Below are 23,617 nucleotides of genomic sequence, written 5' to 3'. Positions count from 1 at the left end.
AGCTTTTCAACACAGATCACACCATTGTGTAAAATAGAGGCAGAGAGGGGTAGTGGCAGTAGGAGGGCTGTGGAAAAACATGACAGGTCAACAAATGGCATGGGGAGTGTCTGGGGGATGCTGCTGTGTGTAGCTACCCAGCTCCATGCAGCCTGAGGTGGATAAAGCCCAGCTCTGCTCTCTCCATCACTCTTCTCCCCACTCCACACTGCTACCCACTACCCCGAACCCTCTCCTCAGACCCACTGACCTTTCCAGTGTCAGCATGCCCCCAGTCATACCCGGGTTGAGCTGATGTCACTAGTAGAGCAGAGCAGACTGTGAGAGCCAGCCAGTCAGCCAGGGTCCCATGTGGCTCTGTAGGTGGCATGGTATAATGAGCCAGCCCAGAGATCAACTATAGGACATACTGTAGCCTACACACACACACAGACACACAGCCCGTTCCAGGTCTAGGATTTATCTGATCCAGTTCTGGCCCGTTCCAGTTCTAGGATTTATCTGACCCAGTCTTGGCACGTTCCAGGTCTAGGATTTATCTGACTCTGTCTTGGCCAGTGCTTGTCCGCTCCAAGTCTGCTGTGTGTCTGGGCTGAGGCGGTGAGAGAGGGATAACTGTTGGCTGGCTGGCACGGCCTGATTACCAATGCTCCATTTGTGAGCATTGAAGAGCGATGTCATCCCCTATCAGTCATCTCTTAGACTAGAATAGCTAGGTCTATCTGTCCCCTATCAGTCATCTCTTAGACTAGAATAGCTAGGCCTATCTGTCCCCTCGCAGTCATCTCTCAGACTACAATAGATAGGCCTATCTGTCCCCTAGCAGTCATCTCTCAGACTAGAATAGCTAGGCCTATCTGTCCCCTATCAGTCATCTCTCAGACTAGAATAGCTAGGCCTATCTGTCCCCTATCAGTCATCTCTCAGACTAGAATAGCTAGGCCTATCTGTCCCCTACCAGTCATCTCTCAGACTAGAATAGCTAGGCCTATCTGTCCCCTAGCAGTCATCTCTCAGACTACAATAGATAGGCCTATCTGTCCCTTAGCAGTCATCTCTCAGACTACAATAGATAGGCCTATCTGTCCCTTAGCAGTCATCTCTCAGACTAGAATAGCTAGGCCTATCTGTCCCCTATCAGTCATCTCTCAGACTAGAATAGCTAGGCCTATCTGTCCCCTAGCAGTCATCTCTCAGACTAGAATAGCTAGGCCTATCTGTCCCCTAGCAGTCATCTCTTAGACTAGAATAGATAAGCCTATCTGTCCCCTAGCAGTCATCTCTCAGACTAGAACAGCTAGGCCTATCTGTCCCCTAGCAGTCATCTCTCAGACTAGAATAGCTAGGCCTATCTGTCCCCTAGCAGTCATCTCTCAGACTAGAATAGCTAGGCCTATCTGTCCCCTAGCAGTCATCTCTCAGACTAGAATAGCTAGGCCTATCTGTCCCCTAGCAGTCATCTCTCAGACTAGAATAGCTAGGCCTATCTGTCCCCTAGCAGTCATCTCTTAGACTAGAATAGATAAGCCTCTCTGCACTTAAATAATAAATACCACTCAATAAGTGTTGTCTGAATATATCACATATTCTGGGGGTTATCTTCTTTATTTTATTCTTTACATGTTTAGTCAGTTAGCGGACACTCTTATCCAGAGCAACTTACAGGAGAAATTAGGGTTAAGTGCCTTGCTCAAGAGCACATCAACATATGTTTCACCCTAGTCAGCTCGGGGATAAGAACCAGCGACCTTTCGGATTCTGGCCCAACACTCTTAACCGCTAGACTACCATCTATTAGTTGAGATGGTCTTTAGTTTACCATTATGTATTTTGGCTAACTTTAGGCTACTCTCTTTGAAACTATCTGGTACCTTTTCTTCCTCTCTGTCTAACAACAGCCTTTTTCTTCTGTGTCTGCAGGTCGGCCTGTCCAGTGACTCCAGCTGTGTGGAGGAGATTCTACGGGTAAGTTAGATTCACTTCCTTTCCCTGCCCTCCGTTAATTACACCTGATTATGCCTCAGATACTGTTAATTACACCTGGTTACGCCTCAGATACTGTTAATTACACCTGGTTACGCCTCAGATGCTGTTTGCACACAAAGCCACTTATCCACCCAGGCAGAGAGAAAAAAGAAAGGCTTCTGTGATCCTATTATAATGGGCCCTTGTGTTCTAATACGAATCTGATCAAATTCATCAAGGGTTGTTGCTGGCTAGCACATTTAGATCCTCTAAAGTGGCTGTGTGAAAAGTGCTTAGACTTTCTTCAATGCCGAGACGCGCTCTTTTGTTTAGAAATCCATTCTGTGCATAATAGCCTGTACAGAATTTGAATGTAAAGGGTACTGGGTCCATGTGAACTGAAAAGTACATTTCCTTCTTGTATTCCTAGATGCAAACATATAGGCTGCCTTTTCTGTGAACATTGACCTTTGTAGCAGGTGCTGATTCACTCCATGTAATCTGACCTGTAATTACACTCTTCGGATAAGTGTTCCAAAAGAGGTCTTCGGTTGTCCCCATAGGATAATCCATTTTTGTTCCTTGTAAAACCCAGAATGGTTCTACCTTTCAGGTTCTACATAGCACCTTCTTTTCTAACAGTGTAGATGAAGAGTGACATACAGGTGAGTTCCCAGAGTGACAGGCCACAGTAAGGTTTAATATTTTCCCGGTATTTTATAAATGTTCCATTCCGAGAATAAATACATTTTCTACCAGGAAGTGTCATTTTAAAGTATACAAAGCACATAAATATAAGCCTAATGATAGTGCCTTTATCCTATATATATAGCCTATGACAACGTTTCCCAAACTCAATCCTTGGACTCCAAGAGCTAAGAAGCGTTTTTTAAAGAGAGAGGCCAGGTGTATTGAGCAAGAGACAGAGGCTATAAGTTAGAAGCTTATGCATAGTCCATCATTCATTAGCTAAATATAAGGCTAATACTACATTTAATTTATTTCCTGAAATAGGTAGGTTAGGACATCTACACTGAGTTTACAAAACATTAGGAACACCTGCTCTTTCCATGACTGACTGACTTTCCATAGACTGACTGACCAGGTGAATCCAGGTGAAAGCTAAGATCCCTTATTAATGTCACTTGTTAAATCCACTTCAATTAGTGTAGATGAAGGGAAGGAGGTTAAATAAGGATTTGTAAGCCTTGAGATAGTTGAGACATGGATTCTGTATGTGTGTCATTCAGAGGGGGAATGGGCAAGACACATTTAGGTTGTTCTGAGGGCAAAAGGGGGTGCAACTCAATATTAGGAAGGTATATACAGTGCATGTTTTCCACATCAATCTACCCACAATACCCCATAATGACAAAGACAACAGGTTTTTAACCATTTTTGCTCATTAAAAAAATATATAAAACTGAAATTTCAAATAATGTATTCAGACCCTTTACTCAGTAATTTGTTGAAGCACCTTTGGCAGTGATTACAGCCTTGAGCCTTCTTGCATACAACCTTGGCACATAGTTTCTCCCATTCTTCTCCCATATCTCCCAGAGATATTTGATCAGGTTCAAGTCCGGGATCTGGCTGGGCCACTCAAGGACTTTAAGAGACTTGTCCAGAAGCCACTCCTGCGTTGTCTTGGCTGTGTGCTTCAAGCGGTCTGAATACTTTCCGAAGGTCTAATACAGTGGGAATTACAACACAAGATATATAAAATGGCTGAGTATATTCACAGTCCCCTTTGTGCATTAAGGTGTTCTTTTATATTGTTTGTATTGCCAGTTTGAGTTATCTGGGGTGGCAGAGAGTTCCATGCAGTCATGTATCAATTAAATACTCTACATTTCCCAGACTCTGTTCTGGACCTGGGGACTTTGAAGAGACCTCTGGTTGCATGTCTTGTACAGATCAGTGTCCAAACTATGTGCCAACTGCTTGAACAGGCAGTTTGGCACCTTCACCACCTCAATTATTATAATTTTTAAGACCAAATTATGTTTTACAATGACGGCCTAGGAACAGTGGGTTAACTGCCTTGTTCAGTGGCGGAACGACAGATTTTTACCTTGTCAGCTCCGGGATTCAATCCACTAACCTTTCGGTTACTGGCCCAACGCTCTAACCACTAGGCTGCCTGCCGCCCCCATCAATACCTCGCACAAAGACTAATAGTGAAGCAGTTTCAGCACCACAATGGACGTAACTCGAATCTTTCTTAATGTGAGGCCTACACAGCAAAGCCATTGGTTAGGCATCACATAAAAATGTTTTTGATCAGCTAGGGCAGAGCAGGCTGGGGCTCTTGGTTGGAATATACATTACAGTGTGTAATGTAGCCTAGTTGAAATTACACCATCCCAGCAACTATCTTAGAAATATAATGTTGCTCTGTGCTTCTCCGAGCATGCACTTCGTAGCCTATAGTCTATGTATCATTTGATTGAGACCACACTAAATAGCCTTCTCCGAGCATGCACTTCGTAGCCTATAGTCTATGTATCATTTGATTGAGACCACACTAAATAGCCTTCTCCGAGCATGCACTTCGTAGCCTATAGCCTATGTATCATTTGATTGAGACCACACTAAATAGCCTTCTCCGAACATGCACTTCGTAGCCTATAGCCTATGTATCATTTGATTGAGACCACACTAAATAGCCTTCTCCGATCATGCACTTCATAGCCTATAGTCTATGTATCATTTGATTGAGACCACACTAAATAGCCTTCTCCGAGCATGCACTTCGTAGCCTATAGCCTATGTATCATTTGATTGAGACCACACTAAATAGCCTTCTCCGAGCATGCACTTCGTAGCCTATAGTCTATGTATCATTTGATTGAGACCACACTAAATAGCCTTCTCCGAGCATGCACTTCGTAGCCTATAGTCTATGTATCATTTGATTGAGACCACACTAAATAGCCTTCTCCGAGCATGCACTTCGTAGCCTATAGTCTATGTATCATTTGATTGAGACCACACTAAATAGCCTTCTCCGAGCATGCACTTCGTAGCCTATAGTCTATGTATCATTTGATTGAGACCACACTAAATAGCCTTCTCCGAGCATGCACTTCGTAGCCTATAGTCTATGTATCATTTGATTGAGACCACACTAAATAGCCTTCTCCGAGCATGCACTTCGTAGCCTATAGTCTATGTATCATTTGATTGAGACCACACTAAATAGCCTTTAGGCACACTTTTTATTGCATGCCCAGCAGTGAATCAGAGATGAGGGACAGTATCGGGCACACATCAATATATAGCCTAATAAGCAAATAATTCTAAAACACTAGCAATATAGACATTTCATTAATTGCAAATTGCATGACCCTCCCCTGGACGAGATTAACATTTTTTTTTTTTTAAATACTAAACCCTCCACTTGACTGAAATTGAAATGACATGACCCTCCCCCATTTTCCTCCAGGTATCCATTACGCACATTTAGATCCATCTCTAAAATAGACCATTTCATCCACTTATAAAAACACAACATCGCTATCAAAAAATCTGATTGGAGATATGGACTACCCTGCTAGCATACATTCAGTGCTCTGCCTGTCCTTTCCAACCTCCTTGCTCTGCTTGCTTAGCCTGTCCGGTTCTTGGGAGTTTTTCGCTTTAAATCACTTCACCTGACGGCCATATTCCCGGTTGCCCGGCAACTGTTATTTTACATCATCACCCTCCCAGAGGGTTCTATATTTGACAGGTTCACATAACTCAGCCGCTCGGTCGCTCGTTCGGGGGAAGTTCATAGTCCTCTACTGGTTTTCCTTGACGTTTCTACAGTACTACCGTTGCCAGAGGCGATGGAGAGGCTGCACTGGTTTATGACTGGAAGTCAGTCGCCATAGTGATGCTTCATTGGCAGGTACCAAACACACCCCAGCCTCCTCAGCCATACAAGCGTATTAGTGAGTATCCCAAACTCCCTGTTATAACCCTGCACTTAAAGCCCTCCCAGCATCTCTATTCCCTGTGACTTAAGGTTGAACCGGGTTACTAAGATTTAACAGGATTTCCCACCCAAACCCACTCCTCTTTCCCGGGATAAATAAGAGAAAGTGGTCAATTCTAAAACAAAATATTTTTATGAACTGCATGGCGTGAAATGGAACTGTTAAATGATTTGCAATGTCTAAATCTGTCTTCTCTAAGGCCTTGTCCCTGCTCTCTGCATGATCAATCATCAACGCTCAGGTTGGGGACAGACATCCAATCTCAGTATGGAGTGTAGTTCACAATGCATGTAGACCTATCATCTCACCATGGTAACTTTTTTCTTTCTGACAGGTAGGCCTACATTTGCTGCAGCATATGCTACAGTATTATAAGGACTGAATGTGCTTCTAATTTACACATCTCCATCTGGAGATCATTTTCTAATTGTAAAGATTTTTTTTTTAATTGCAGCTGCAGAGTTTTAAAAGTCTATCACTCGAATATCGCTGCTTTAAATCAGGGGTGTCAAACTCATTCCATGGAGAGCCTAGTCTCTGCAGGTTTTTGTTTTTTAAGACCTTGACAACCAGGTGTGGGGAGTTCCTTACTAATTACTGACCTTATTTCATCAATCAAGTACAAGGGTGGAGCAAAAACCTGCAGACACTCAGCCCTGAGTTTAGCACATTTGCTTTGTGAGCACTCTCTTGCAGTCTTTCTCTCTCTTCATCAAGTCCATTCAAACTGCATCCAAGATAGATAATCCTCTTCAAGATTGATATACAGTGCATTCAGAAAGTATTCAGACCCCTTCCCCTTTTCCACATTTTGTTACGTTACAGCCTTATCTAAAATAGACTAAATACACATTTTTACTCATCAATCTACAAATCAAATCAAATTTATTTATATAGCCCTTCGTACATCAGATCTGATATCTCAAAGTGCTGTACAGAAACCCAGCCTAAAACCCCAAACAGCAAGCAATGCAGGTGTAGAAGCACGGTGGCTAGGAAAAACTCCCTAGAAAGGCCAAAACCTAGGAAGAAACCTAGAGAGGAACCAGGCTATGTGGGGTGGCCAGTCCTCTTCTGGCTGTGCCGGGTGGAGATTATAACAGAACATGGCCAAGATGTTCAAATGTTCATAAATGACCAGCATGGTCGTATAATAATAAGGCAGAACAGTTGAAACTGGAGCAGCAGCACGGTCAGATGGACTGGGGACAGCAAGGAGTCATCATGTCAGGTAGTCCTGGGGCATGGTCCTAGGGCTCAGGTCCTCCGAGAGAGAGAAAAAAAGAGAGAATTAGAGAGAGCATATGTGGGGTGGCCAGTCCTCTTCTGGCTGTGCCGGGTGGAGATTATAACAGAACGTGGCCAAGATGTTCAAATGTTCATAAATGACCAGCATGTTCGAATAATAAGAAGGCAGAACAGTTGAAACTGGAGCAGCAGCACGGCCAGGTGGACTGGGGACAGCAAGGAGTCATCATGTCAGGTAATCCTGGGGCATGGTCCTAGGCCTCAGGTCCTCCGAGAGAGAGAAAGAAAGAGAGAAGGAGAGAATTAGAGAACGCACACTTAGATTCACACAGGACACCGAATAGGACAGGAGAAGTACTCCAGATATAACAAACTGACCCTAGCCCCCCGACACATAAACTACTGCAGCATAAATACTGGAGGCTGAGACAGGAGGGGTCAGGAGACCCCCTACACACAACGACATAGTGAAAACAGGTTTTTAGAAAGGTATTAAAATGCATTATTTACATAAGTAATCAGACCCTTTGCTGTGAGACTTGAAATTGAGCTCAGGTGCATCCTGTTTTCATTGATCATCCTTGAGATGTTTCTACAACATGATTGGAGTCCACATGTAGTAAATACAATTTATTGGACATGATTTGGAAAGGCACACACCTGTCTCTATAAGGTCCCACAGAGATGAAACCAAGCCATTAGGTTGAAGGAATTGTCTGTAGAGCTCTGAGACAGGATTGTGTCGTGGCACAGGACTGGGAGAGGGTACCAAAAAATGTCTGCAGCATTGAAGGTCCCAAAGAACACAGTAGCCTCCATCATTCTTAAATGAAAGAGGTTTAGAACCACCAAGACTTTTCGTAGACTGAGCAATCGGGGGAGAAAGGCCTTGGTCAGAGAGGTGACCATGAACCCAAACAGAACTCCAGGAATCATCTGTGGAGAGGTGTGCGAACCTTCCAGAAGGACAACAATCTGTGCAGCACTCCACCAATCTGGCCTTTATGGTAGAGTGGCCAAAGAGAAGCCACTCTTCAGCAAAATTCACCTACCTGACACCTGTTTACCTAAAGGACTCTCACACCATGAGAAACAAGAATCTCTGGTCTGAAGAAACCAAGATTGAACTCTTTGGCCTGAATGCCAAGCGTCATGCCTGGAGGAAACCTGACACAATCACTAAGGTGAAGCATGGTGGTGGCAGCATCATGCTGTGGGGATGTTTTTCAGCGGCAGGGATGGGAGAGTAGTCAGGATCGAGACAAAGATTAATGGAGCAAAGTACAGAGTGATCCTTGACGAAAACCTGCTCCAGAGCACTCAGGACCTCAGACTGGTGCGAAGGTTCACCTTCCAACAGGACGACTCAAAGCACACAGCCAAGACAACACAAGGGTGACTTCGGGACAAGTCTCTGAATGTCTTTGAGTGAACCAGCCAGAGCCCAGACGTGAACCCGATCAAACATCTCTGGACAGACTAGCTGTGAAATAGCTGAAAAAAGCTGTGCAGCAACGCTCTCCATCCAACCTGACAGACCTAGAGAGGATCTGCAGAGAAGGTGCTTCATCAAAGTACTGAGTATAGGGTCTGAATACATGCACTTAAATGTTTCCAACAATTGTTTACAGACAGATTATTTAACTTATAATTCACTGTATCACAATTCCAGTGAGTCAGAAGTTTACATACACTAAGTTGACTGTGCCTTTAAATAGCTTGAAAAATTCCAGAAAATTATATCATGGCTGAAGAAGCTTCTGATAGGCTAATTGACATAATTTAAGTCAATTGGAGGTGTACGTGTGGATGTATTTCAAGGCCTACCTTCAAACTCAGTGCCTCTTTGCTTCACATCATGAGAAAATCAAAAGAAATCAGCTAAGACCTCAGAAAAATCTTGTAGACCTCCACAAGTCTGGTTCATCCTTGAGAGCCAATTTCAAATGCCTGAAGGTACCACATTCATCTGTACAAACAGTAGTATGCAAGTGTAAACACCATGGGACCACGCAACCATCATACCGCTCAGGAAGGAGACGTATTCTGTCTCCTAGAAATGAATGTACTTTGGTGCAAAAAGTGTAAATCAATCCCTAAACAGCAACAAAGGACCTTGTGAAGATGCTGGAGGAAACATGTACAAAAGTATCTATATCCACAGTTAAACGAGTCCTATATTGGCATAACCTGAAAGGCTGCTCAGCAAGGAAGAAGCCACTGCTCCAAAACCGCCATAAAAAAGCCTGACTGCATTTTGCAACTGCACATGGGGACAAAGATCATACTTTTTGGAGAAATGTCCTCTGGTCTGAACTGTTTGGCCATGATGGCCATCATTATGTTTGGAGGAAAAAGGGGGAGGCTTGCAAGCTGAAGAACACCATCCCAACCGTGAAGCATGGGGGTGGCAGCATCATGTTTTGGGGGTGCCTTGCTGTAGGAGTGACTGGTGCACTTCACAAAATAGATGGCATGAGGGTGGAAAATTATGTGGATATATTGAAGCAACATCTCAAGACATCAGTCATGAAGTTAAAGCTTGGTCCCAAATGAGTCTTCCAAATGGACAATGACCCCAAACATGCTTCCAAAGTTGTGGCAAAATGGCTTAAGGACAACAAAGTCAAGGTATTTGAGTGGCCGTCACAAAGCCCTGACCTCAATCCCATAGAAAATGTGTGGGCAGAACTGAAAAAGCATGTGCGAGCAAGGAGGCCTAAAAAACTGACTCAGTTACACCAGCTCTGTCACTAGAAATGGGCCAAAATTCACCCAACTTATTGTGGGAAGCTTGTGGAAAGCTACCCGAAACGTTAGACCCAAGTTAAACAATTTAAAGGCATTGCTACCAAATACTATTTGAGTGTATGTAAACTTCTGACCCACTGGGAATGTGATGAAAGAAATAAAAGCTCAAATAAATCATTCTCTCTACTATTATTCTGACATTTCACATTCTTAAAATAAAATGGTGATCCTAACTGACCTAAGACAGGGTATGTTTACTCTGATTAAATGTCAGAAATTGTGAAAAACTGAGTTTAAATGTATTTGGCTAATGTGTATGTAAACTTCCGACTGTTTGTATGTATGTAACTACATGTAAATGTAAATGTGATATTTAAAAAAAAAAAAATAGTAATAATAATTTAGCAAAAATTGATTTGTCATTATGGGGTATTGTGTGTAGATTGATGAGGGAAAAAGCTATTTCGTCAATATAGGTCAAGGGGCCTGAATACTTGCCGAAAGCCCTGTAGATGTTGTGTGTATGCACTGATATGTAGGCTATGTGTGACATTTTAAAGGTATGTATTTCAGTCCTTGACTAATAATGTTCTGTACTATGTATTATTTCATGTTTCATGTGGACCCCAGGAAGAGTAGCCAAAGCTTTGCAGCGGCCTAATGGGGATCCTAATAAATACCAAATACCAAACTTGAAGCAGCAGCTGCGGCACAAACAATCAGAAATAGGCAGCTCATGTTGCTGACAATAGGCACAATTCATTTCAACCGTCTTCATTTTATTTTGACTTTACTAACAACAACAACAGGGCTTTGTGTTGGATCTTATTTCTTCCTATTTAAAACTTCTTGTGGCTGCAGGGGCAGTATTGAGTAGCTTGAATGAAAGGTGCCCAGAGTAAACGGCCTGCTCCTCAGTCTCAGTTGCTAATATATGCATAGTATTATTAGTATTGGATGGAAAACACTCTGAAGTTTCTAAAACTGTTTGAATGATGTTTGTGAGTATAACAGAACTCATATGGCAGGCAAAAACCTGAGAAGAAATCCAAACAGGAAGTGAGAAATCTGAGGTTGGTATATATTCAACCCAGGCCCTATTGATTTCACATTGGGATATGAATGAAGTTGCACTTCCTAGGGCTTCCACTAGATGTCAACCGTCTTTAGAAACTTGATGAATGGGGCTTCTACAGTGTTGTGGGACTGAATAAGAGCTGAATGAGTCAGGTTACTGGCAGAGAGCCATTTCCTGGTCATGTGCATTCCACATGATATCACCCTGTGTTCCGTTGCTCCTCTAGACACAAAAGAATTCTCCGGTTGGAACTTCATTGAAGATTTATGATAAAAACATCCTAGTGATTGATTCTATACTTAGTTTGAAATGTTTCTTCGACCTGTAATATAACTTTTGGAAGTTTTTGTCCGAAGTTTTTGTCTGAAGTAATGCACGAGCGTTTGGATATGTGTACCTAATGCGCTAACAAAAGTAGCTACTTTGACATAAATAATGGACATTATCGAACAAATCAAGCATTTATTGTGGAACTGTGATTCCTGGGAGTGCATTCTGATGAAGATCATCAAAGGTAAGGGAGTATTTATAATGTGATTTCTGGTTTCTGTTGACTCCAACATGGCGGCTAATTTGATTATTTTTCTGTCTCAGATTATTGCATGGTTTGCTTTTTCCGTAAAGTTTTTTAGACTTCTGACACAGCGGTTGCATTAAGGAGAGGTATATCTATAATTCCATGTGTATAACTTGTATTATCATCTACATTTATGATGATAATTTCTGTTGAATCGATGTGGCTATGCAAAATCACTCTATGTTTTTGGAACTGGGGCGGCAGCGTAGCCTAGTGGTTAGAGCATTGGACTAGTAACCGGAAGGTTGCAAGTTCAAATCCCTGAGCTGACAAGGTACAAATCTGTCGTTCTGCCCCTGAACAGGCAGTTAACCCACTGTTCCTAGGCCGTCATTGAAAATAAGAATTTGTTCTTAACTGACTTGCCTAGTAAAATAAAGGTTAAAAAAAATGTAACGTGCCAATGTAAACTCTTGAGTTTTTTTAATATAAATATGAACTTTATCAAACAAAATATACATGTATTGTGTAACATGAAGTCCTATGAGTGTCATCTGATGAAGATGCTTTTTGTGACTCCTCTCTTTGGCTGGAAATTGGCTATGTTTTTCTGTGGCTTGGTGATGACCTAACATAATCGTTTGTGGTGCTTTTGCTGTAAAGCCTATTTGAAATCGGACACTGTGGTGGGATTAACAACAAGATTAACTTTAAAACGGTATAAGATATAAGAATGGTATAAGATGTTTGAGGAATTTTAATTATGATATTTCTGTTGTTTTGATTTTGGCGCCCTGCACTTTCACTGGCTGTTGTCATATCACCCCGTTAACGGGATTGCAGCCCTAAGAAGTTTAATTAACAAATAAGAGGCAGGCCTACCTGTTTGTCAGAATAAATTATCCTATAGGCTGATATATCCATACATACATATTGTCAGTCAATTCCACCACCCACCATGCACTCTTTATATAGCCTATTTCTATGTCAGTGAAGGGATGTTAACCTCTCTAGGGTATGGGGGATGCTAGCGTCCCATCTGGCCAACATCCAGTGAGGTTGCAGAGCGCCAAATTCAATTACAGAAATGCTCATTATAAAAATTCAGAAAACAAAACATATTTGACATAGGTTTAAAGATTAACTTCTTGTTAAACCAACCACAGTGTCATATTTATAAAATGCTTTTCGGCGAAAGCATACCTAGCCCAGAACATACCTAGCCCAGAACATAGCCCAGTTGACAAATTATTACAAACAGTAACCAGCCAAGCAGAAGCATTACAAAACTCAGAAATATAGATAAAATTAATCCCTTACCTTTGTTGATCTTCACATGGTGGCAATCAGAAGACATTAATTTACTCAATATATGTTCCTTTTGTTCGATGAAGTCTCTTTACATCCAAAAACCTCAGTTTTTTTTTGCGCGTTTTCTTCAGTAATCCACAGGCTCAAACTCAGTCAAAACAATCAGACAAAAAAAATCCAAATTGTATGCGTAAAGTTCATAGAAACATGTCAAACGCTGTTTATATTCCAACCTCAGGTTGTTTTTTAGCCTAAATGATCTATAATATTTCAACCGGACAATAACGTTGTCAATATAAAAGGTAAACAAGAAATGCACATGCGCCTGAAAAAACTCTGCGTCACGTTAGGGTCCACTCGTTCAGACTGGTCTTACTCCCTCATTTATAAGAATACAAGCCTGAAAGATTTCTAAAGACTGTTGACATCTAGTGGAAGGCATAGGAACTGCAAATGGAGTCCTAAGTCAATGGATACTGTAATGGCATTGAATAGAAAACTACAAAACCCCCCAAAAATGCTAAGCACAGGCAAAGTCCTAGACCTAAACTTGATTTTGTCTGGTTTCCACCAGACACTGTGAGATTAATTCATCTTTCAGCAAGACAATAACCTGAAACACAAGGCAAAATATACACTGGAGTTGCTTACCAAGACATCATTGAATGTTCCTTGGTGGCCGATTTACAGTTTTGACTTAAATTGGCTTGAAAATCTATAGCAGGATGTGAAAATGACTGTCTAGCAATGATCAACAACCAACTTGACAGAGCTTGAATAATTTTTTAAAGAATAATGTGCAAATATTTTATAATCCAAGTGTGCAAAGCCATTAGAGACTTACCCAGAAAGACTCAGCTGTACTCGCTGTCAAAGGTGATTCGAACATGTGTTGACTCAGGGGTGTAAATTCTTATGTAAACAAGATATATCGGTATTTCATTTTCAATCAATTTGCCACCCTTTGTCATTATGAGGTACTGTGTGTAGATGGGTAAGAAAAAAATTTAATCCATTTTGAATTCAGTCTTTAACACTATAAAATGTGGAATAAAATGAGGAATTGATACTTTCTAAAAGGCACCGTACCTCTTCCAATTCAATTAGCTAGAAAAAAAGTGAATAATGACAACATTTGTTTTGTTTTGTGTGATTACAGTGACAGCGATAAAACACAAAAATAGAGACACTTTCTAATTGAGCCAGGCATCTACAAGGACACCCCGCCGGCCCTGCTTCAGTTTGGTCATTATAATTGAAAGCAATGCCTTCTAAAATAAATAACACGCCTCACACGATCGCCTTTGGCAAAGCTGAGTTTGTAGGAGAGAGAGAGAGGTCTTGTCTACACTTGACACTTACATGCGACTTCTGCTCTCAGAATACGAATATCGCATTGAAAAGACTGGTTGTCACGCCCTGACAACCAGGGCGTTGTTTGTTTTGGCCGCGTATGGTTCTAAATCAGGGACAGCTGTCTATCGTTGTCTCTGATTGGGAATCATACTTAGGCAGCCTTTTTCCCTTTTGTGTTTGTGGGAAGTTATCTTTGTTAGTGGCACTTAGCCCTGTTAAGCTTCACGGTCGTTTCTTTGTTTCTTGTCTTGTCGGCGACATTATAATAAAAGTCAAATGTACGCTCACCACGCTGCACCTTGGTCTCCTTCTGACGACGGCCGTGACAGAACTTCCCACCAACAAGGGACCAAGCAGCTTGGAGAAAGGGACTCCTGGACATGGGAGGAGATCCTGGATGGGAGGCTGGAGGCAGGCTGGGGAGTTTCGCCGTCCAAGGGAGGAGATTAAGGCAGCGAAGGAGGAGCGGTGGCGATATGAGGAGGCAAGTCATCGAAGCAGCCACGAGAGGCAGCCCCAAACATTTTTGGGGGGGAGGCACATGGGGAAATTGACAGAGTCAGGTTATAGACCTGAGCCAACTCCCCGTGCTTACCGTGGGGAGAGGGTGACTAGTCAGGCACCAGGTTATGCGGCTCTGCGCCGTGTGTCTCCAGTGCGCTCTCATAGCCCGGTGTGCTCTCTGCAAGCTCCCAGGCAGTTGGCGTGCGAGTTGGAATTCAGCCAGGAGGGATTGTGCCGGCTCAGCGCTCCTGGTCTCCGGTGCGTCTCTTCGGCCCGGGTTATCCTGTGCCAGCTCTACGCACGGTGTCTCCAGTTCGCCAGGAGAACCCAGTGCGGCCTGTTCCAGCTCCCCGCACGTGCCGGGCTAAAGTGGGCATGCAGCCAAAAGGAGAGGTGCATATGTTAAGCACGAGATCTCCAGTGCTCCCCCACAGCCCGGTTCGACCTGTGCCTGCGCTCGGGAGGTGCCGGGCTAAAGTGGGCATACAGCCTGGAAGAGTGGTGCCAGGGATAAGCACCAGATCTCCAGTGCTCCCCCACATCCCGGTTCATCCTGTGCCTGCTCCCAGAACCAGGCCTCCTGTATGTCTCCCCAGCCTGGTGGGCCCTGTGGCAGCCCCACGCTATCTATACATCTCCTCCCATCAGTGAGGATCCACAGTCCGGGGCCCGCAACGAGGGTTCCCAGTCCGGGGCCCGCAACGAGGGTTCCCAGTCCGGGGCCCACAACGAGGGTCCCCAGTCCGGGGCCCGCAGCGAGGGTGCCCAGTCCGGGGCCCGCAGCGAGGGTGCCCAGTCCGGGGCCTGCAGCGAGGGTCCCCAATTTTCATAGAGCACAAAGGAATTTCTTCTACCTCACAGAACTTGAGGTACGAACAAATTTCATGTTCCGGAGAAAGTATAAAAGATCGGTGAAGAATCCAGCTACAAACTGGTCCATTTGTTACAACTTGGGGAAGCTCATGGGAGACGTTGTGGCCACATTACCACAATGCTGTTTATATAATAGCCTCAGATATGAGGTTTACATCTATTTGTTGTATAAGATGAATGAGTGAGTATGATACTGTTTGTAAAATTGTGTAATATGATTTTGGACTGTTTAATGAAGCAAAATACAATTCCCTTTTGATTTGAACTAAATCAGAGGACCGCCCCTGAGCCCAGTTAGGGTCAGGCATCCTGGGACAGCCCCTTTTCTGCAATTCCGAATAAAATCCAACTATCACCAGACCATGTTTTTCTCCATTAGGAGAGGACAAAGGTTGTAGACCATTGCTGAATCTTTTAACCATACCACGTGCTTAAACTCTTAGACTATCGATACCGACAGAATAAGAACAAGTCTGATATTAATTACTAGTCTGCAGCTAGGAATTCGCTATCATTGAGAAGAATGACAACTGCCTAAACATCCATTCTATATCAAACTAATGAATGTCACTCTGAACTATCCCCTCTAACCAAGACATAGAGAGAGAGAGAGAGAGAGAGAGACAAAACTCTCCAACAGAAACAAACTTTTCAACAGCGATCAAGACAACACACTGAGCGTAAATATATATATTGATTGCAATTGTTCCCGAATGAGTGAGCGTTCATGTGCAAAGGATTAGCATTTCAATTGTTATATTTATCAACTTTGTAGTGTCTCGTCTCAGTTGACCCCCCACTTCCCCTTTTGTCTAACAAGCCACGATGCCGGTTTAGCCCACTAGGGCACATTCCCCTATCATTTCTTGTAACCACATTTACCTTGTTTGTTTGTGCATTTCTGTGAATTACTTAGTTAGTAATAAATAAATGATTTAAGACAATTGATGTATGGATGACTCATAGTGAAGACTGGGTTCGTGCAGATAAGTGTTACGGTTTTCTTCGGGTGAAAGAGAGTCGGACCAAAATGCAGCGTGGTTAGTTCGATACATCTTTAATGAAGACGAACCACGAACAATACAAAAACAATAAACGTAACGTGAAAACCGAAACAGCCTAAACTGGTGCAAACTAACACAGAGACAGGAACAATCACCCACGAAACACTCAAAGAATATGGCTGCCTAAATATGGTTCCCAATCAGAGACAACGAGAATCACCTGCCTCTGATTGAGAACCGCCTCAGGCAACCATAGACTTTGCTAGAACACCCCACTAAGCCACAATCCCAAAACCTACGAAAAACCCCCATACATAAACACAACACAAAATAAACCCATGTCACACCCTGGCCTGACCAAATAAATATAGAAAACACAAAATACTAAGACCAGGGCGTGACAATAAGCAACAATTTACGACGTTTGGAATGAGACTAACGTGAGGTAAAGTAAATAATTCGAAGACTAATTGATCAGATAAAATATCTGAAAAGTTATTTTAGGAAATGATAACTTTGTAATCTGAATATTTTTCCTTGGTTCCCCTGACTTCCTAGTTAATTACAGTTACATGATTAATCAGTTGATCGCGTAATACTAATTACAGAGAATCTTTGATAAAAACTATAAGTCTTCAATTTAATGATAGTAAAGACACGACACATAGTAACAGGGACAACTCAATGTACTGGGTTACCATTGTTTTCAATAGAATGGCTCCAGATCTGTTCTTCCATGTATGAGTAGGGCTGGGCGATATATATTGTGAATACCGGTATACTGGTATTGACCCACATACCGTTATGGATTTTTACAACATCGTCTGTAAAGGTACTTTTATACAGTGCTAAGTAAATGAAAAGTTAAACAAATTGGACAACCTAAGCCTATTAAAATCACTTATATATTATATTTTGTCCATATCGTCTAACCCTATGTATGAGTGTTAAAATAGATCAACAGCCAAAGTCACAGCCGAGGGATAGATGTATTCATTAACCAGCTCACGAGATGGCCATTCTTGTCTCCTGTAGATGTTCTATTTAGAGAGCATGTCCTGCTAGCACCACGGCCACACACACACACACAACAGGCCCAGCTTGAATGACTGGTACTTCTCCCTGAGTGACATAGTCTGCCACTATGAATCGGCTGCTGCCCGCCTTTGCTCGCTCTCTCTCTCTCTCTCTCTCTCTCTCTCTCTCTCTCTCTCTCTCTCTCTCTCTCTCTCTCTCTCTCTCCTCTCAGCCAAACTGTTGTTGTGACAGCCTGGGTCCTTTACTGTGACCACTGTCTATAGATCAGATTATTTTATGGCTTGTAGTGTACAGTACACTCTAATATCAACTGAAGACATCAATATCCAATTATAGTTTCCCCCCTCATCTGTCAGAGATAGCCTGAACCAGGGCTCTCCAACCCTGTTCCTGGAGAGCTACCCTCCTCTAGATTTTTGCTCGATTATTGTTGGAAACTTGGGAAGGACACATCAGTAATAATTTCACTGTTAGTTTACACCTGTGGTTTACAAAGCATTTGACAAATACAATTTACATCTATTTTGATTTCATTTGAAGTAAACTCAGCAAAAAAAGAAATGTCCTCTCACTGTCAACTGCGTTTATTTTCAGAAAACTTAACATGTGTAAATATTTGTATGAACATAACAAGATTCAACAACTGAGACACAAACTGAACAAGTTCCACAGACATGTGACTAACAGAAATGGAATAATGTGTACCTGAACAAAGGGGGTGGGTTCAAAATGAAAGGTAACAGTCAGTATCTGGTGTGGCCACCAGCTGCATTAAGTACTGCAGGGCATCTCCTCCTCATGGACTGCACCAGATTTGCCAGTTCTTGCTGTGAGATGTTACCCCACTCTTGCACCATTTCTGGGGGGGCATATCTGGGGGGAATGGCCCTCACCCTCACCCTCAGATCTAACAGGTCCCAGACGTGCTCAATGGGATTGAGATCTGGGCTCTTCGCTGGCCATGGCAGAGCACTGACATTCCTGTTTTGCAGGAACCCACGCACAGAACGAGCAGTATGGCTGGTGGCATTGTCATGCTGGAGGGTCATGTCAGGATGAGCCTGCAGGAAGGGTACAATATGAGGGAGGAGAATGTCTTCCCTGTAAGGCAAAGCGTTGAGATTGTCTGCAATGACAACAAGCTCAGTCTGATGATGCTGTGACACACGGCCCCAGACCCTCCACCTCCAAATCGAACCTGCTCCAGAGTACAGGCCTTGGTGTAATGCTCATTCCTTTGATGATAAAAGTGCATTTGACTATCACCCCTGGTGAGACAAAACCACAACTCGTCAGTGAAGAGCACTTTTTGCCAGTCCTGTCTGGTCCAGCGACAGTGGGTTTGTGCCCATAGACGACGTAGTTGCCGGTGATGTCTGGTGAGGACCTGCCTTACAACAGGCCAACAAGCCCTCAGTCCAGCCTCTCTCAGCCTATTGCAGACAGTCTGAGCACTGATGGAGGGATTGTGCATTCCTAGTGTAACTCGGGCAGTTGTTGTTGCCATCCTGTACCTGTCCCGCAGGTGTGATGCTTGGATGTACCGATCCTGTGCAGGTGTTGTTACACGTGGTCTGCCACTGCGAGGACGATCAGCTATCCGTCCTATCTCCCTGTAGCAATAAATGCACTAGCATTTATTTCCCTGGCCACATCTGCAGTCCTCATGCGTCCTTGCGGCATCCTTAAGGCACGTTCATGCAGATGAGCAGGGACCCTGGGCATCTTTCTTTTGGTGTTTTTCAGAGTCAGTAGAAAGGACTCTTTAGTGTCCTAAGTTTTCATAACTGTGACCTTAATTGTCTACCATCTGTAAGCTGTTAGTGTCTTGACGACCATTCCACAGATGCATGTTCATTAATTGTTTATGGTTCATTGAACAAGTATGGGAAAAAGTGTTTAAACCCTTTACAATGAAGATCTGTGAAGTTATATGGATTTTTACGAATTATCTTTGAAAGACAGAGTCCTGAAAAGGTTTATTTTTTTGCTGAGCTTATTATATATTTTTTTACAGTGATGGTAATCATTTAATATTAATGATTTTCCAGCAAATACTTTTGTTGAAAGAAATGTGGCAAACATTTAAAATATGGATGTGGATACCTGCTCGTCGAACATCTCATCCTGAAATCATGGGCATGGATTTGTTCCCCCCCTTTGCTGCTATAATAGCCTCCACTCTTCTGGGAAGGCTTTCCACTTATCGCGTTTCAAGTAAGAACCAAATGCAGACTGTGTTGAAGTAACAATGTTTATTACAGCAACAGGCAGGCAAACGACAGATCAAGACAGGCAGAGGTCGATAATCCAGAGTAGTGGGGTAAAGGCACAGGACGGCAGGCAGACTTAGGGTCAGGAGCAGGCAGAGTGGTCAGGCAGGCGGGCTCAGAGTCAGGACAGGCAAGGGTCAAAACCAGGAGAGTGAGAAAAGAGAGACTGGGGAAAAGCAGGAGCTGAGACAAAATGCTGGTTGACTTGATGAACTGGCCACAGACAAACAGAGAACACAGGTATAAGTGCCCAGAGGATAATGGGGAAGATGAGCAACACTTGGAGGGGGGTGGAGCCAAACATTGCTGCGGGGACTTGCTTCCATTCAGCCACAAGAGCATTAGTGAGGTCAGGCACTGACATTGGGCAATTAGGCCTGGCTCGCAGTCGATAAGGTTGAGGTCAGGACACTGTGCAGGCCAGTCAAGTTCTCCCATACCGGTCTCAACAATCCATTTCTGTATGGACCTCACTTTGTGCACAGGGGCACTGTCATGCTGAAAAATGAAAGGGCCTTCCCCAAACTGTTGCCACAAAGTTGGAAGCACAGAATCGTTTAGAATGTCATTGTATGCTGTCGTGTTCTTGTGCTGACGTTTTTTCCAGAGGCTGTTTGTAACTCGGTAGTGAGTATTGCAACAACGACAGTCGATTTTCACACGCTACATGCTTCAGCACTCGGCAGTCCCGTTCTGTGAGCGTGTGTGGTCTACTACTTCACGGCTGAGCTGTTGTTGTTCCTAGACATTTCCACTTCTCAATAACAGCACTTATTGTTGACCTGGGTAGCACTAGCAGGGCAGAAATTTGACGAACTGACTTGTTGGAAAGGTGGCATCATATGAAGGTGCCACGCTGAAAGTCACTGGGCTCTTCACTACGGGCCATTCTACTGCTAATGTTGCTATGGAGATTGCATGGCAGTGTGCTCGATTTAATACACCTGTCAGTAATGGGTGTGGCTGAAATAACCGAATCCACTAACCTCCGAGGTGGCATATCACAGGCCCGGTACCTCATCTATCTCTCCACTTCTGCCCTTCCTGGCTCTGCTCTACGCTCGTTATCCTCTTGCCAGCCCAGGGAGACGTAGAGAGAGAGGTAGAGAGAGAGGTAGAGAGAGAGAGAGGTAGAGAGAGAGAGAGGTAGAGAGAGAGAGGTAGAGAGAGAGAGAGGTAGAGAGAGAGAGAGAGGTAGAGAGAGAGAGAGGTAGAGAGAGAGAGGTAGAGAGAGAGAGAGAGGTAGAGAGAGAGAGAGAGAGAGAGAGAGAGAAGACTTGTGATGGATAGATAACAGATGATGTCCATATGCATCTTCATCTCTGAGGCTGACAGTTCAACAGTACATCGTAATCCTGTAACGTGTCTGTCTAAGTGCATCGATAGGAGCAGTTGATCTGTGAAACCCTATTACATGAGAGACAATTGTTCATACTATACTGTCGGATACAGCACATACTTTATAACACCACAGGACGATAACCCAGACTCTTAGTGTGATTGAATATCCCTCAGAGGTTTCAAGAAATAATCTAAACAATTCATCCCTAGACCGAAGAGTTTCAGGAGATGGTCAGTTTAGAATATTATTCCAGTGTGTATTTATTTAAACACACAGGTTTTAACCATTGGTCTGTCCTGCCGTCACAGGGGTGCAAGACTAAACAGTTGGTTATCCTTGTTTCACTGTGTTTGGATAGCCCTGTTTGGTTTGGGAGCCATGCTCGGCTGCTTTTAATACATTTAATTTGCAACTCAAAGCCTTGCGAGGGTACAGCCAGCTACCTGCTGCCTCACTGCATCTCACACAAATGAATGGCTTGTGTGTGTTTCCCAGAAGGCAATAATATTGGTGTTCTTGGGGAGGAAATAAGGTTAAAAGGAATTTAGTGGAATACCAAAGTATGTAAGATTGTAATATCATAAGTCAAGAATGTTGTTGACTTCTAGACATTGATAGTTGGTTTGATCATGTATATTATATATACGCCATTTAACAGACACTTTTATCCAAACGACTTACAATTGTCATGTGTGCAGACATTTACGTTTGGTGGTCCCAGGAATCAAACCCACTACCCTCTTGCGACAAGCGCGACTGAGCTACAAAGTTGATAACTTCTACTCTGACAAACACGTTCAGCCACACAGTGAGAACCAGTCATTTACGTTGTTTGGATCTGCATGGGGATATCCAAGTACATGGTTTTAATTTGCTACTCTAGGTAATTAGATTTCATTGCCACATTGTGCTACTCTAGGTAATTAGATTTCATTGCCACATTGTGCTACTCTAGATCATTAGATGTAATTGCCACATTGTGCTACTCTAGATAATTTGATTTCATTGCCACATTGTGCTACTCTAGATCATTAAATCAAATCAAAATCAAATCAAATTTTATTTGTCACATACACATGGTTAGCAGATGTTAATGCGAGTGTAGCGAAATGCTTGTGCTTCTAGTTCCGACAATGCAGTAATAACCAACAAGTAATCTAACTAACAATTCCAAAACTACTGTCTTATACACAGTGTAAGGGGATAAAGAATATGTACATAAGGATATATGAATGAGTGATGGTACAGAGCAGCATAGGCAACATACAGTAGATGGTATCGAGTACAGTATATACATATGAGATGAGTATGTAAACAAAGTGGCATAGTTAAAGTGGCTAGTGATACATGTATTACATAAGGATACAGTCGATGATATAGAGTACAGTATATACGTATGCATATGAGATGAATAATGTTGTGTAAGTAACATTATATAAGGTAGCATTGTTTAAAGTGGCTAGTGATATATTTACATCAATTCCCATTATTAACCTCTTGAGCTTACTTGAGACGCAGATGTCCCACCTAGAGCTCTGGAAATGCAAATGCGCTACGCTACACGCTAATAGTATAGTTAAAACGCAAACGTTCATTAAAATACACATGCTTTGTATTGAAATAAAGCTACAGTCATTGTGAATCTAGCCACCGTGTCAGATTTTTAAAATGCTTTTCGGCGAAAGCATGAGAAGCTATTATCTGATAGCATGCAACACCCCAAAAGACCCGTTGTAAACAAAAGAATTAGCATAGTCGGCGCTACACAAACCGCACAATAAAATATAAAACATTAATTACCTTTGACCATCTTCTTTCTTTGCACACCTTGATGTCCCATAATCAATACTGGGTCTTTTTTTGGATTAAATCGGTCCATATATAGCCTAGATATCGATCTATGAAGACTGTGTGATAAACGGAAAAAAAATAGCGTTTCATAACGTAACGTCATTTTTAAAAGTTAAAAATTCGACGATAAACTTTCACAAAACACTTCGAAATACCTTTCTAATGCAACTTTAGGTATAACTACACGTTAATAAGCTATAAAAATCATCAGGAGGCGATGTAAATTCGATAGCTGGCCGTGTGGAAAAATGTCCGGAAAAACACAAAGACAATGCCTCGGGTCGGTGGTCGGAGGGAATCGGTTCCCTTTGGTCGGATCTACCAAGAATCAATTCAGATTCAAATGAGGAGACTCTATACATCCTGTGGAAGCTGTAGGTACTGCAAGCTCGGCCTCATATATTACGGTTCACCTTTAACAATTCCTGGGAGTGGCGCATGGATATTTTTTTCCATCTCCAGTGATCAGATTTTCCTGCGCTTTTCGATGAAACAGACGTTCTGTTATAGTCACAGCCGTGAT

General features: G+C 42.8%; 1 protein-coding gene across 1 annotated transcript in view; it reads left to right on the top strand.

Moving 5' to 3' along the window:
* Nucleotides 1-23,617, top strand: part of LOC112257031 (AF4/FMR2 family member 2) — a 336,258-nt gene that overhangs the window by 155,274 nt on the left and 157,367 nt on the right. Inside the window, exon 5 of the mRNA XM_042326311.1 lies at nt 1,921-1,965. Coding sequence (XP_042182245.1) covers nt 1,921-1,965 — 45 coding nt within the window. The remainder of the gene's footprint in view (nt 1-1,920; nt 1,966-23,617) is intronic.

Source organism: Oncorhynchus tshawytscha, linkage group LG08 (genome assembly GCF_018296145.1).
Source record: "Oncorhynchus tshawytscha isolate Ot180627B linkage group LG08, Otsh_v2.0, whole genome shotgun sequence".
In the NCBI taxonomy this organism is placed as follows: Eukaryota; Metazoa; Chordata; class Actinopteri; order Salmoniformes; family Salmonidae; genus Oncorhynchus; species Oncorhynchus tshawytscha.
This window is presented reverse-complemented; position numbering and strand designations above follow the sequence as displayed.